This window comes from Rana temporaria, chromosome 9, assembly GCF_905171775.1.
Source record: "Rana temporaria chromosome 9, aRanTem1.1, whole genome shotgun sequence".
NCBI classification, from domain to species: domain Eukaryota; kingdom Metazoa; phylum Chordata; class Amphibia; order Anura; family Ranidae; genus Rana; species Rana temporaria.
In genome coordinates, this window is record NC_053497.1 from 136,268,750 (window position 1) to 136,283,913 (window position 15,164).

The following is a 15,164-nucleotide window of genomic DNA, read 5'->3' on the forward strand; positions in this document are numbered from 1 at the left end:
AATAATGCAGTAGGGGGCACGGAGCCCCACATGAACATAGATTTTTTTAAATTGGGAGGATCCCTGGCTTGCTGTACTAGAGACGGCAGGTCGGGGCAAGGTTGCAGCAATGGGAAAATTCAACATGTTCCACCTTAAAAGTAGTGAGACTATGAGAATCAAGTGCCCTAAACCGACAAGGTACCCCAGTTCTCCTCCCCAGCCCAACAGGCTGACATCTATCATGTGGATCTTCCAAAAGGATAGGAAGGACTTCAGACTCAAGAGTTGGATTTCTGAGCCGCCAAACCATGGAAAACCTGATCAGTGACAAGCGAATTGGTCTGTCCAAAGACTGGATTGACTTCTCCCCTGACAACAGAACGCTGTATTGCAGGGGTCTGAAGAGAAACTGGGCAAATAAAAATCTTTGTGAGAGTCTACCATCAGGCCTGGGACTCTCATGCAAAAGCAGACAGGTACACAACAATTCCTAGACTGGACAGTTCAAATTTCTGATGCCTAGAACAGGGGAGATTCTTAAATATCTCCAGTGTAAAGTAAAGTCTGGTCTGAGCTGAGTCCAGGACTAGACTCCGATCTCTCAAATGATGAGCTGGCTTCAGCTATTTCTGAATGTTTAGCATCGATCCGAACCACTGAAATGTCCAGACAGTAAAAGACGCATTGTGCAACAAAGTCAAGGCTGACTGTTCCCTCACCAGGAATTGGTCCAAATATCACACAATGAGGATGCCACAAGAGATTGGCATGGCCAATAATAGACAGCAGCTTGGTGAACATCCGAGGTGCACAAAGGAGGCCAAAGGACAGTCCCGCAAACTGGTAGTGCAGGGGGCCCACAGCAAAGCATTGGAACCACTGATGTGCTGGGACATGAATGTAAGCATCCTTATTGATCACAGAAAATCTGACAGGTGAAGAGAGGAAACTCAAATACATCCAGAGCTTTGAGATCCAAGAAGGGGCATATGGCTTTTTCAGGTTTGAGATAGGTGAAGAGAAACCCCTAAATTTATCCTGCAAAAGGAATAGGGGCAATCATACCTTGATCAAAAAGACCCAAGAACACTTAATGGAGATCTCACAACACATGCAGATGCAAAAGAAAGTTAGAGGTGACAAACCAAGGAGGGAAACTCCAATTTGTGGCCCTGGGATACCACCTCCTGCATTCAAGTGTCTGAAATGCAAGTTGTCCAAGCACATGCAAAGGATACCAAGTGACATCCCCTGTTCTAAAAAGTGTGGGTGCACCTTCATGTCAAAGAAGACTTGACTGAGACTTTGCAGGGGGCCAGACCTTACGGGTGGTATGGAAGCCAAGTTTGGGTGGGGTACCGACTTGGAGGTCAGAGGAATAAAGAACAGAAATGAATAAGGGCAAGAGAACAGAGCTTTAAACAGTGCTTAAACTGCTCATCTGATGCATCCCTGAAAATGGGCATACTCCAGCGGTATAGTTAGCTTATTGTTAAGAGAGATGGTCTAATGCACAGTGGGAAAGGACCACTTCTGTGCAAAATGCTCAATAAATTATTACATGCCTAAAAAGCACTTGGGGGCAGCCAACCACTCAGGAAACTTCTATTCTCCACAGAGAAATAGTTGAAAAAGCAGGTGAAGGGAAAGTTTTTTTTCAGCATTACCAGTTTTTAGTAAGTAAAGGCAGTAGACAGTAATGATAAAGGCCAATCCTCTAGTTTTAGAATGGTGCATGTACTGCATCAAAAAGAGCTGAAAAACAGTCTAATTTGAACGTAAATGCAGAAGACCACGACTCCTTAAGGGTAAGATAGTGAATTAAGACTGGAGCAACTTAGAATGAGAATGTCTCTGTGGCCAATTTCTCAGAAGCCCCTAAAGCAGAAGGAAAATCAGATATAGAATCTGCAGAAGGTGGTGTGAGGACATGCTTGTGGCCTCTGATTAGTCAGCAGATAAGGGCCATAAAGTCTTGAATGACCATCGTGGTAAACACCTCAACAGAAGGAACAGTGGACCCAGCCACACACAAAATGGCTACAGAAGAGAAAAGAAATAGTCGTAGAAAAAAGTTGCTTCAACACAGCAAATCCTGAGTCAAATACATTCAAACCGTTGAGGACACTAGCAAAAAAGGAGGTATGGTGGTAGTAGAAGAGGTTATCCTGGGCTGGCCTAAAGCTTTATTTTTTTGTGAGCATTCTATCATGGCAGTATAACCCAAAGACTTCCTGTGTTCCTCAATGGACGAGAAAGAAAACCCTGTTTCTCATCAAGGGGCAAAATGACTTTACTATCATAGTGGGCATGCCATGTTTTTTGGCCTCTTGGTTAGCAGCAATATAGAGGAGATGGGACAGGATGTAGGCAAGATATTTAAAAGGTAAGGGTTTTCAATCTGGGAGCTGACAACACATGCAGAACTCTCCAAATTCAATTTACCTTGCTCGCAAGTGCGTCCTGAAGTTTAGTAACTGTGTTGGCAGCTTGACCTGGAGCAGCCCCAGGGGGTAAAGAGTAGTCTGCATCCTGCAGAAGCAAAACAAATAAGACTTTCATATCTACTTTCTGGATTACTGCATTACAGTAACATCAAGTAACTTGTATAGTCTGGTTGCTATGGAGTCAACGCTCTTCTGTGCTAGGAAGGCAAAGGCTATTATCAACTAACCAGGCAATTGGGAAGCAAAGTAGATGGAAAAAAGATAGAATAATAATCTGCTGTAAAAATCATGTCCTGGTCACATAACCCCCACCAGGCCTGCACAATCAGTGCTGTTGTCAACAAAACCTTACAGGTCTTTGTCAAACGTCTCTGTTGTCAGCACCCCATTTTGATTTTAGATCATAAAACCTGAAACCATAGTGCTGCAGAGTCTGATTTTTACAGGTGGGAAGATTAAGGCCCTTTTACACAAGCAGACCAATCAGGTCCACCTGTCAGTTTTTCAGGCGGACCATTCAAGTCTTCTCTATGGAGCGGAAAGGTGTCAACGGGCAGACATCCGATCCTATTTGCTAAAAAATAGATTGGGAATGTTCTCCCATCTGTCTGGCAGATCGGATCAGATGACAGTCAGGTGTAAACGGACAGGGGGTCAATTTACATCCCACCACTCATAGAGGAGAGCGGGCTGTGTCTGTGTCCAATCTGCATAAGTGGAGCGGACACGGACCAGCCATCCGTCTGCTCAATGGGAGCAATGCACAGATTTCCCGCTGAGCAGGCAGACTCCAATGGAGCCCACCCAATGTGGAAGGGGCCTTAAGCAAATCTAACAATATACAATTTTGGTCTCATGGGTGGTATCGCATGCAACAATCTGCAGAAAAATCTTTACTTGTGAGGACAAACCCTTTAAATATATGAATAAAACAGATTCCCAGCACTTTCCGATCACAGTCTAGCCAGCCCTCTGCCTTCCTGACAAAACGGGGGAGAGATTGATACATTAAGCTTTTTCCTCCTAATTTTCCTGATGTGTGCACTACTGAAATGCCATGCATAATCCAGCATAAAGGAGTTAGAATATTGGTAATGTTGGCCAAAAAATCATCAGTATATTTTTCAAACACAACCTGGGCAGAAATCAAAAACAATGCAGCTTTATATTTTGACTATAATGCGAAAGAACCTATAATCATCAAGGAAAGGACCTACTGGAACCTTTTTAGGTTGCCTAAAATAAACATGAATTTTGGGTTCTAAAACATGTGCAGTATTGTAAGCACAGAGACCAGATAAGACAATTGAGCAGAGGTTAACCGTCACACTACAAACATATGCCAACAGCAAGTTTCCAAAATTTGTCTGAAAGGCAGGTAGTTATTTGTGACTAAGTGTTGAGATCCCATTATTTTACATTATCGTCACAAAAAAAGATTTTTCTAAATGGTTTGGAGCCACAGACCTCACTGAGCTTGTTTAGACTTCAGGTGCATTTTGGGTTTATGGTCCCTTTATTGCACCTCACCTCCCTCCATAATGCCCCAGTAATTTATTACAAAAGAAAGATAATTTTACTATTTTCTCATAGCAGGGCACATGTTTTGCATTCTGCATTTGTAATGCGTTGCCATTCAAGCCAAATAAAAATACAGCATGTATAAAAATACACAACACAAAGGTCTCTTTCAGATTGGCGGCTGGGGAGTGCAACTGTTTTTACTGCTCCCCTATTGAAATTCTAACATAACCGCCTCTGATAGGGCTGTACATGTGCTGCAGATGGCAATTTTTCCTCAGGCTGCGGAGTCCGACAGATGGCACCACCTGTCAAACTTGCCCACTGAGTGCAATTGGGTCTCACAGCAACCGCGAGCCAAAAGCTTGGCTTGAAGTTGCGTCATGGTCCAAAATGTAAAATTGCTGTTCAGCAATAAAAAACAAACAAACAAAAAAAAAACACAAGCCTCAAGAGCGCCTCCTGAATGCCTGTCAGCTGCTGCTGTTTTTGCCCTCTAAAAAGCAATGCCCCACAGGACGCTTTTCAGAAAGCTTTACCTATCTGTCTGAATGAGCCCAAAGTGAATGTAGACATTTTTGGTTTGTGGCAGCCTTAAAGTCTAGTCCTACTTTATCAGGGTCAAGGCAATCAGACATTTCCCTCACCATTTAAACCAAATAAATATATAATTTATGTGGATATATTTATATATATCACACATATGCGATGGGGGAACCAGCGCGATTCCAGTGCCATTCTCTGCGAACCGCTGCGGGGGTCAATACAAAGTTAATGACACCCCCAGATCGCAATGCAAACTGTGGAATCGGATACCCATGCGATCAGATTCCAGCCCGGGGGGTGGCGGGGAGGGAAGGTTCCTGCACACCCTTATTTGTGCGAATCCAATGTGAGTTCAGCTATATAACTGTATGGCTGAATTCCCATTGCACACGACATCGCATGTGATCGGCACAGCAATGCGGGTGTGAATCACATGCAATGTCTGTGTTCCCATATGTGTGAACCCGAGCTTAAAGTGAATCTGTACTTGCAGAACTTAAAATGTCAGTTCACAGACTCCATTTAAAACAAATCTTTTAGTCAAACTACCACTGAAACATGTAAATGTTACACAATGCAGATTTGAACAAATCTGTATTTTCACTCTGACAGTATCAGAGGCAAAAGAGAAGCAATGCTTACCTTAGCATTTACTCCAAACTCAATTGGGTTTACAGGAAGGCCGGAATCCACATGAATCTCCACACCATTAACAGGTGGGACATTTCCTTCTAGACGCTCTGTCCCCTCTGATCCCTTCCTGTTCTTTAGAGAGCGTTCATTGCCAATAGGACCAGGCTTGTGTTCCTTGTTTAGGCCAGAATCAGACTCCTGGAAAACAACAAAACAGCTTCAGTTACAATTTATCCTTGCAAGGTCAGGATGTCTAATGTGTCTATATTTCTGCAATATATTGCACCCATTTGACAATGTATAGTAAAGATCACACAAAGCACTCCATTTCCTTGTCAGGTACATCCTGTCTGATTATGTCAATAGTGTGTTTTACAATGTCCATTAGAGGAAGCAATCATGTGTCTTCCAAGAAATAAAATCTGTTTATTTTTGCCAGCTTTCTACTACATGCTGGTTAGCAGTAGCATTTGCACACATGTATACAGCAAACTCCAGTTTATCAATTAAATCTATGCCCACAAGAAACCTAAACCATAAACTTCTTCAAAGGCGTTGAAAATACAAGGACAGCAAATGCCAAATCTGCATTCTATGGTGTTTAATATTTAGAAGGCAAAAGCATCTGAGCCTCACCTTCTTGTCCGACTGCTTCTGCCCCTGCTCCTTGGGGCAATCGGGCTTAGCCTCCACCATGACTGTCCCATTCATTTCTTCGGGTTTCATGGTCCCATAGGGAGAGCTCCGTTGTGAAGATGTGGCAGACGACTCCCTTGACTCAGCACTGAGATCAATCCCGCTGTCACCCTGGCTGCCTTTGAACCCCTAAGGATCCCAGAATTCCAGAATGAAAAGCACACTGAAGACTACATACTGTACCAGTGACATTTTATTCAATAGGGTAAAAATATAGCTGACAGTTGGAAGACCAATTCTAATTAAACATGGTCCCTACAGATGGCAAACCTATGTTAAAATTTTAGCAGCGTGTTAAAAGTAAATTCCACATCGCTACTCTCCCTTTAAGGAAACTGCTGATAATAAGGGTTAGTAAACCTTTAATATTTTTTTTTAATAAAACAAACATGGCATGCTTTCTCTGTGCAGTAGTTTTGCACAGAGCAGCTCAGATCCTTCTCTTCTGGGGTCTCCCGTCTGCACCCCAGGTGCCCCCATAGAAAGCCACTTTCTATGGGGGTACTTATGCATGCTTGCACCTGAGCTACCCTGTCTGCATCTATTAATGCAGACAGCGAGTCTCAGCCCCCACTCATTACAGAATTTGATTGACAGCAGCAGGAGCCAATGGCTCCCATTGCTATCAATCTGCCCTGTAATGAGAAAGAGAGCTATAAGGGGGGATCCTGTCACACAAAAGGTTTTTAAACTTAAAGCACAGAATGCATTATAGGTCGTATAGTAGAATCAGCACTAATCCGGGAGGTGATCAGTGAAGGTCTAAGCCAACTGCAAAGGCAGGCAACGCAAGCTGCAGATTGCTAAATAGTGTCACACTTTCCATTACGTGCAATAGGCACCTCTGTGGGAATTTATTAAGCTACTTTACCAAATAAAAACTACTGCATGCTTCTGTTTATATTTGCTGCTCACATTTGTGTGTACAAGGCCTAACTGAACTTAACAACCACCTACACATGTGTACTAAATACAGAATGGGCATGAGACGTAGCCACACTTCATCATACAAGAATTTATTCTCGCCTCTCAACCACCTTCTTTAAATTACAATTGTTATCTTTGGCAAAGCCAAGTCTCTCAGTGTAAGATTAGCCTCATTTCCCTCCTGAGTACATAACAGAGGGTCAGCAGGATCTATTGGATCACAGAGAACCAAATGCTCTGAAATTTATTGAAACCAGACACAGCATTGGTCAACTAAGCAAAGTGATCTTAAGAAGCATTTTCCTAAATCAAGGGCTTCAAACTCAATTTTTATTGTGGGTTGCATCAGCATTATGGTTGCCCTCAAAGGCATGTTGTAAATAGAATACTAAATGTTAGATATCCAGAGAACCCCCTCCATCAGGAATTAAGAGTCTCCCACCATCCCTTACATCACAGTGAACCCTCCTTGCCTTGTGCTGCTGCCAGAAAGATGCTGGGGGCAGAGCTAGGAATCAGAAAGTGCAGGGTCTGGAGGAGAAGCAGAGGAGGGTTAGAGTCTGCTGAATGCCGAGACCAGGGGAGGCGGAGACTATGGGTTCCTGCGGCTGCCCGGAGAAGTGAAGGATCTGGTGGAGGTATTCTGTCCTCCTCTCTGCTCCCAACTGCTGGAACAAGGTGGGGGCAAAGTGGAGGGGGGTGCCGCAGCTGCAGGAGAGGTGCGAGGGCCACATGAAATGGCCTGGAGGGCCGGATTTGGCCCCCGGGCTTGTCACATGTGTCCTAGATATTCTTGCATAAAAGGTCAGTTTAAAGCTTGCACCACACTTTACAAAACAGATTGTACAATCCCCTTTAGATTTACCAAAATTATGTCATACTAAACTAGCCAAAACTTTGTATCAATCAGGTTGGTCCTTGCACTGCATAGTTGTTGGTAAATCTAAAGGCGATCTGATAAAACGTGTGTTATATTAAAAAGAAATATGTACAGTTTGTCATTTTATATGTAAATTAGGACAGCCAAATTGTAATGTCCTTTAGGCTTTTTTTTGCAGGTAAACATAGGCTTTAACTCTAAATTAAATGACTTCTGCCTGCGGTTGCTAGACTATGGACACAAATATTGTCAATGAACCAGCAATAACAGCTTAAGATGCTGACAAAAATTACGTTCCCTTCACCAATGAAAGCAGAAGAAATAGAACTTACCTCAGTGGATGAGGACTCTGTACTGAAAACACTTCCAGGCTTGCTCCAGGTATCACTGCCTGACTGAACAGAAATCGCTGAAAACAAGGAGTAAACATTAAAGCTGCACAGAGGACTATGGGTATGTTCACATGTGTGGGTATGTCTGAGAAGCTGGTCATGTATTCTGTTAGACAAACATCAAAAAACTATAAAATTACTGACTTTTAGCCAAGCAATATTCATAGAAATGTTGTCAGAAAATATACCTTGGCCATTGTTCTCCCAGATCTCTTTGCCTGTAACATCTGCCTGATCTATGCACATGCTGTTCTGCTTTTTGGCAAAACGAGGTGGCACTCTGGACTGTATGCTGGTACTCTTACTGGGCACCTATGAAGAGAAATGGGCATTAAAAATTAACTCAAGACTAACTTTCTTAGTTTACCGATACTGTAGGCAAGCTGAAAGTGTATCTTTAGCCAAAATGTTCTATACAGTTTGGGATAGAGCATGGTCACTAAGGGTTTTTAATATCTAAATTATAACTGAACAGATGACTGACCTGAACGACTTGATCCTTTTTTCTTCGATCTTTATCTAGAACACGACGGGATTTGTTCATGTCTGAGTAAGCCTCTCCTCCCATGTCAGCTTCCTCCTCAATAACAGAATCTGGAAAACAGCCAGTGAGACTTGAATCCATCTGAATCCAGAAAAGGATAGATACTAGAATTTAAAGGGACCCTGCACCTTGCCTATGGTATGTAAAGAAACAGGTTCACTTTAAAGGAGGAGCCCCAATCAGACAGTATTTCCTGTCTTATTGTCCCGACCCCAATATGCTGACAGTCCATTTGGGAAACCAAAGCACGTTCAAGAAGAGAAAGGGGTGCAAAACGTTCTCCGTCTCTTCAAAATGCATCTCCCAGTGCCTAAGTGACAAATGGCTTACATGGAGCAAGAGTGGTGTTAAAATTGGGAACTCCTTGTCTCCTAAACAAAACAAATGAATTATTACATCTACAGTATAAAGAGCTTTAGGTGTCTTTCACAACCATAGAATACATATATATACACACACACACACACACACACACACACACACACACACACACACACACACACACACACACACACACACACATATATATATATATATATATATATATATATATAATCATAATTAAAAAACACCACAATGAAGCTTTATTTGAATGATGACCTAGAGTACAGTTGGCCATACAGGTTTAATTTTCTTGTACAATTTTCCAATTTACCTAAACCACTTCAATGCCGGGCACTTCCCCCCCTTCCTGCCGATGCCAATTTTTAGCTTTCAGCGCGGTCACATTTTAAATTTCTCCTACTAAACAGATGGCTTTGTCCTCGGTCTCCTTTCTCTGTCTCAAAGGTGGAACATCAGTGGTCTGTTTAGACCCTTGATATTTCACCAAAGCCACCCAACGGGGCTCCGAAAAAAAATAAAAAAATATTGTAAAAAATAAAAAACTACAACAAAAGTAAAGAACTACTGATTTTAGTGGTGGAACTACAGGGGTTATACTTGCAACCAGGCCCTGGAGTTCTATCACCAGGCTCGGACGAAAAGGCCCCTTTATGGTTTCTTGCACTGGGGTTTAGAAGGTTCTAGTTACACCACTGCGTCCTGGTAAGTAAAGCTTGAAAATTATGTCTGAAAGGAGCTTTGCAAGACCATCCTAGTCTACAGAAAACTTGGTAGTGGAGGTGATCGCATTCCCATTGAAAGTTCAATATATAGTAGAAACTCAAATACCCAGCAAGATGTACATTCCAAATAAAAATAAACCATTAGAGGCGTCTCTCCCCACCTTTATTAATGCTAATAAAGGTGATCATTTCCACATTGCACCTACATTTATAATTTGTGCAATGAAAAAAATAATGTCAACTAGAAACATACATATGGCATAACTTCTAGTCACTTGAAATGCAAAGAAAAAATAAAAGTAATCTTTGGAGGTATATGCAGCAAAGTGTAATGGCAATACACCGATCAGACATCATTTTATGACCACCCACCTAATAAGCAAGTTCCCTTTTTGCTACAACAGCCCTGAAAGCGGTCAAAACAATAGTGGATACATTGGTCGTGGGTCTTTTACATGGGGCAACTCACAAGGTAAACAATTGTATATTTAATATGTAATAACAAGTTACATATTACAATAATTCAATAACATTCCAAACATACACAAAATGAAAAGCTGATCCATAATATTTATTATGACATTATTATTCTGGCATTGTTCTATACTTTAGATAATCTCTTGCATCTACTCCTGAGGAGTGGACTAGATCCACAAAACACGTTTTAGGATGTCAAGAATCTTTTTAGTCATCATACACTATGCCACCATGTATTATTACCTATCCGAGAACATCATGGATGTGATTATTAAGACAGTTATGAATTTAAATATTCTTTATTATGGATCCGCTTATCCCTTTTGTGTATGTTTGGAATTATTTATTATTGAATTATTATAATATTATTATAATATAACTATTATAATAAATATACAATGTTTACCTTGTGAGTTGCCTCATGTAAAGTCCCACGACCAATGTTATCCTCTATTCAGGGGTGTCAAACTAAATTTCATCGTGGGCCACATCAGCTTTATGATTCCCCTTTAAAAGGGCCAGTTGTATCTGTAAGATTAGTTGTCCAGAGCATCCCCTCCCCATAAACTAGATGTCAAGAGCCACCCCACCATCAGAAGTTGAGTCCCCCACTCTCCCTTACATTACAGTGCACCTCCCTTCCCTTATGCTGCTGCTGGGAAGAAGCTGGATCATTGCTTGAAAGCAGAAAGTAAGGGTCTGTAGGAGGACCGGAGCTCTCCTGCACCTGCAGGAGAGGTGCGAGGGCCACATGAAATGGCCTGGAGGGCCGTACACGGCCCGCGGGCCTTGTGTTTGACACCTGTGCTCTATTGTATTGTATTTAGGGATGGAGGTCTCTCGCTCATGATGCATCGGATCAATGCTATTTCTTAAAAGCTGTCAAAGGTCATTAAGCTATGGCTGATCGGTGTATATTCTTTGCTATTCAAGCTATATCCAGAATGGTTTTCACTGGGTGTGTATTGAGGCAATGCAATCTCCAATGGTAAAGTTACATTAATTAAATAGCGACTAATAGTGATGTAATACAAATGAAGTAGTGGGTGTCAAGATAAACCAATGAAATGCAAAAGTTGACTTGGGCCCCCCCACCGCTTTCACCGTGCGTGCAGATACACCCACCGCACGCCAAGATACTAAAAGTGGCTTAAGAGTTTTGCGTTCCCAGAGTTCCTCCTTACATCAGAAGACAGGGATCACCACTGGAGAATCAGACGACAGGGACCCCTAGCAGGTCACTTGGCAGAGCTCATTTGCCATCCCAGCACTGTATACAGCTCCTCCCAACCACCCTACACAGGGCTGAAATCACACACAGTCTGTCAGCCTTCACAGGGTGTATCTGGCTCTTATGTTGCCATTTTGACCTCTGAAATTCTCTGGTCGGAAACAACAGTGTAGTTGCAGTTGGCAGGTACACCTTGTACAGATCATGGCTAACTGGCTGTGTTGTAAAGGAATGATTTCAGCCCTGCAGAGGAGAACCTGTATAGAGTGCTGTAATGGGAAAGGAGCTCAGCAGCCAGGCATAGCATCCAGGATGAAGGGGGTGGTCAGGGGGCTTTGTGGGGGGGGGGGGGGACTTGTAGATCTGGGAGGGCAAAGCCACGTGACAAAATCTTGAGCTTGCAGCCCCTCAGGAGGTGTTAAGGGATTTGTTTTAGCAATTTCTAAAGGTTTGTCAGTGTTGGGGGAAGGTGTGTCTATTCCCCATTTGTCAGGGAAGTGGGGTAAGCGTACATCCCCGGGTGGGGGGGAATAGAGAATCCTAGCTAATGACTAGGAGACACTGAGCAGTGTCTTATCTCACCAGTAAAATCGGTCCCATCGTGGCTACAGGACAGCACTCTCCTCCTCTTAACTCGCTGAGCTCGGTTACCATTCCATGTTGCCAGCACACAGCAGAGCCACTTCCCCATCCTGGGCTGTTCTCACCTCGTGCTCCTCTCCATTCAGGAAATGTCTCATAGCTTCTCCCTAGCCAATGAGAATGGAGGGGTGTGGACTGTGGAAGGCAAAGTGGAAGTCCAGTACTGGAGAGTGGCTGTGGGGCCTTAGGGCAGATCGGAGCTGGACTTTGTGAAGGATATGATATGACAGGGAGGCTTCAGGGGCCCCCTGGAGCTAGGGGCGGGGATGCGATTGTGACCCCTGCATCCCCTTATGCTACGACCATGGTCCCAATATCACATAGCAGAAAACCCCAATGTACATCATCCTATATCATGTGTATACATACATCCATCTCAAGTTATCAAATGTAGATCTCCATGTGAGACAAGTACCAGTGGCTCTGGTTTATGCACTACTTTCCTATAAAGTGAACCCGTTATTTAGATTAGTATGGGGAAAGTACAGGTTTCCTTTTACTGGCAATACTTCACACAGAAAAGATTAAAGCTAAGACGCCAAAACCGATAAAGCCATCAACCAATATTTGGTCCCTGCATTTTGGGAGCAGCAAACAAATGCAGGTAAGCAGCCTCAGCATCAAGTGCCACAATGGTACATTTCTATTCAGTGCCACACAAAGCTGGTAGAGTATGGTTCTAGGCGGTACATTTCTATAACTGCTCAGTCACAGCAATCGATTATCGGTCATGGTTACTCTTCCTGGTATAGAATCAATGGTTAGACTTATTAAAAGGTGTAGAAATAGATGTCGCAGTACATTCCGTCCATCGTGATTACCTCCATATTTCAGATCAAATCCAGAGATGGATTCTGATTTTTCATTTCCTTTAATCCCAGCTGGTCTGGAGTCCCTTTCGTTTTTTTTCACCGAGTGGTCTCCATTGTCACACTGTGCAGACCTCTCCAACCCATAGCGATGGTGACTGCCCTCTTGAGTGTAGGACTCGTCAGAACAGCGACTGAAAGCAAAGGTAATCGTAGAAAAAAGTAAACAAACTTACACTGAAAACAAAGCTAATTTTGGAATGGATAGTTATTGCATTATTTTCTATTTTTTGTAGATTAACATGGAAAATAATTTTACCTATCGGAGTACTTGCATGCGTATAGCTCATTACATTCAATGTACATACCAGCGTCTTTTCCCTGCCTGGGCAGCCCAGGTGCAGAGATCAGCCTTCCATAGACATGAACAACTTTAGACTGCTATATTTGGATATACTGCAGTGCTATCGCAAGAGTATAGTATACGGGCATACACAAAAAAATAAGGAACATTTTCTCTCTTAAGTATTCCCCCATACACCCTTCTCTTTTTTTAAATGGCACTGCCGCATACCCGAGTACAGAAGTGATCACTCATTAATGTCTATGGGAAGCTGTACACTGCACCAGAGAGGTAGGTGGGAGGTGAGTGTTCATCATGCAGATGAACTAGGAGATCAGAGTTTGCAGAGCCCTCCACCTGGGTCTGGAATGCACTCGAGTTTATAGACCACTCCCTTACTTCCAGATGTAACCAATTAAGGTTGACTGTCCCTCGACTGCCCACACCCTGTGGCAGCAGGGTTCTCATGCCACCTCCCTAGCTCGACAGGATAAAGACTGATGACAGCATTTTCCAAAATGGGAAAAGGGAGGAATTCTCTGACTTCAGAGCTGAATTTTGATCCATAAGACCCCTGGGTTAATACCAAACGGTCTGCTCAAAAACAATCAACGTGTGCCACAACAACAGTGTTTAGTGCCAAGACAGTTTGGGGAACACATGGAGAAAATGGTTACTCATTAACCCACAATGCTAATGCAACAGTTAAGAGGCAGGCAATTACACAACTGAAGGACAGGGATCCAAAAATCAGATAAACTGAAGATTTTTCTGCAGAAGGAACATTATGTTCTGAATGTCTGTACACGATGAGAGAATTACAACCCTGAATCCTGAAGATTCAGGGTCCAACCAAATCGCTGACACATTTAGACAGCAAATGTTGTCAAACAGCGCCCCACCGACTTTCTTCCACAACTGTTTGTCTAATTATCCCACAATTGGGATGTAATGAGAATGCACTAGGGCCAACACTGAGGCCAGGACCCTGGTGAAAATTGGGGTGCAGAGCAGGTCTGAAAGTCACAGCGCTGTAAAAACCGGAAACTCTGGGTGCGCTCCATAACTGACCACAGAAGGCAGGAAGTCCCTCTGGGGTTGGAACAGAGTGAATACCATTTGACATAACAAGGGGAACCATGCTGCTTACAACAGACAAATGACCACTGTGGGTTCTCTTAACACCCCTCCCCCCCCCAGGTGCTTCCCTTTTATTGGAACTACATACATTTTTTATACACACGTTTATATAAAAAAAAAGGGTGTATTACTGTGCTGTCAGTTAAATGTTCCCATGAATGAACTGTACCGTTTACAAAATCATATAATAGTGATGCTGTAACTATAAAATGCGAGACACACACAAATTGAAAACCTATACGAAAAAATAAGCTGCGCAAAACAGTGAATGTATCCTATTAGGCTTGGTACTTTTTAATAAAATTTTGTAACTTGATTACGCTATGATGGCTCTTCTTTCCACCCATTTGGTTTTAAACACATGAGATCTTATGAGAGAGGCTGAGGACGAAGGCTTTGCTGCAGTGGAGATATCTAATCCTGTTACATAGAGACCCAGGCTGGGGTATAGGCCATTTGCTAACAGAGATCTCTAGTTGGGATCTTCATTTCTGGTAAGCGGCAGTGGATTTGAAGGTGGAGGATTTCTTTCCCATCAAGCAGCACTGTTCCTGGGTGTCCTGTGGTGTGATGGCACTATTTTTCACTAACCCTAGGAGGACTTTCAACATCAACATTTTGGCCTTACTTTGTATTTTAATTTTATTTTTATTTCAAGGCTCTTGTTGAACACTTAATTTGCTCACAACAATTACCTTTACAATATCTATTGGGATTTCCTTGGACTCTATTGTGCAGTAACTGTCAATTCAACTTGAAGGATTGAAGAGTTTTTTGATTCATATTGGATTTTGCATGCACTCAGACATGGAATTGTGTTAATGATTGTACTCTAGTACCAAGTCTAATAGGATACATTCACTGTTTTGCGCAGCTTATTATTTCGT

The 15,164-nt window shown here is 42.7% G+C and overlaps 1 protein-coding gene and 1 non-coding gene across 10 annotated transcripts in view; both read right to left on the reverse strand.

The window, feature by feature from the left end:
- The window catches only part of PRRC2B (proline rich coiled-coil 2B), a 187,126-nt gene that overhangs the window by 52,224 nt on the left and 119,738 nt on the right, over positions 1-15,164 (reverse strand). For 7 of the 9 annotated variants that reach the window (XR_005743619.1, XR_005743620.1, XM_040324610.1 and 4 more), the window contains 7 exons: positions 12,807-12,988; positions 8,509-8,618; positions 8,213-8,336; positions 7,965-8,041; positions 5,766-5,954; positions 5,139-5,327; positions 2,428-2,514 (listed from right to left, as the gene is read on the reverse strand). Coding sequence is in view for 7 of the 9 variants with exons in the window: in XM_040324610.1 (XP_040180544.1) it covers positions 2,428-2,514; positions 5,139-5,327; positions 5,766-5,954; positions 7,965-8,041; positions 8,213-8,336; positions 8,509-8,618; positions 12,807-12,988 (958 nt within the window). In the remaining 2 variants the exon portion in view is untranslated. The remainder of the gene's footprint in view (positions 1-2,427; positions 2,515-5,138; positions 5,328-5,765; positions 5,955-7,964; positions 8,042-8,212; positions 8,337-8,508; positions 8,619-12,806; positions 12,989-15,164) is intronic. The other 2 variants (XM_040324612.1, XM_040324611.1) reach the window with 2 other exon arrangements.
- LOC120914806 lies at positions 6,902-6,979 on the reverse strand. Its single transcript, XR_005743812.1, has one exon. It is a non-coding gene; the product is annotated as a small nucleolar RNA SNORD62 (small nucleolar RNA).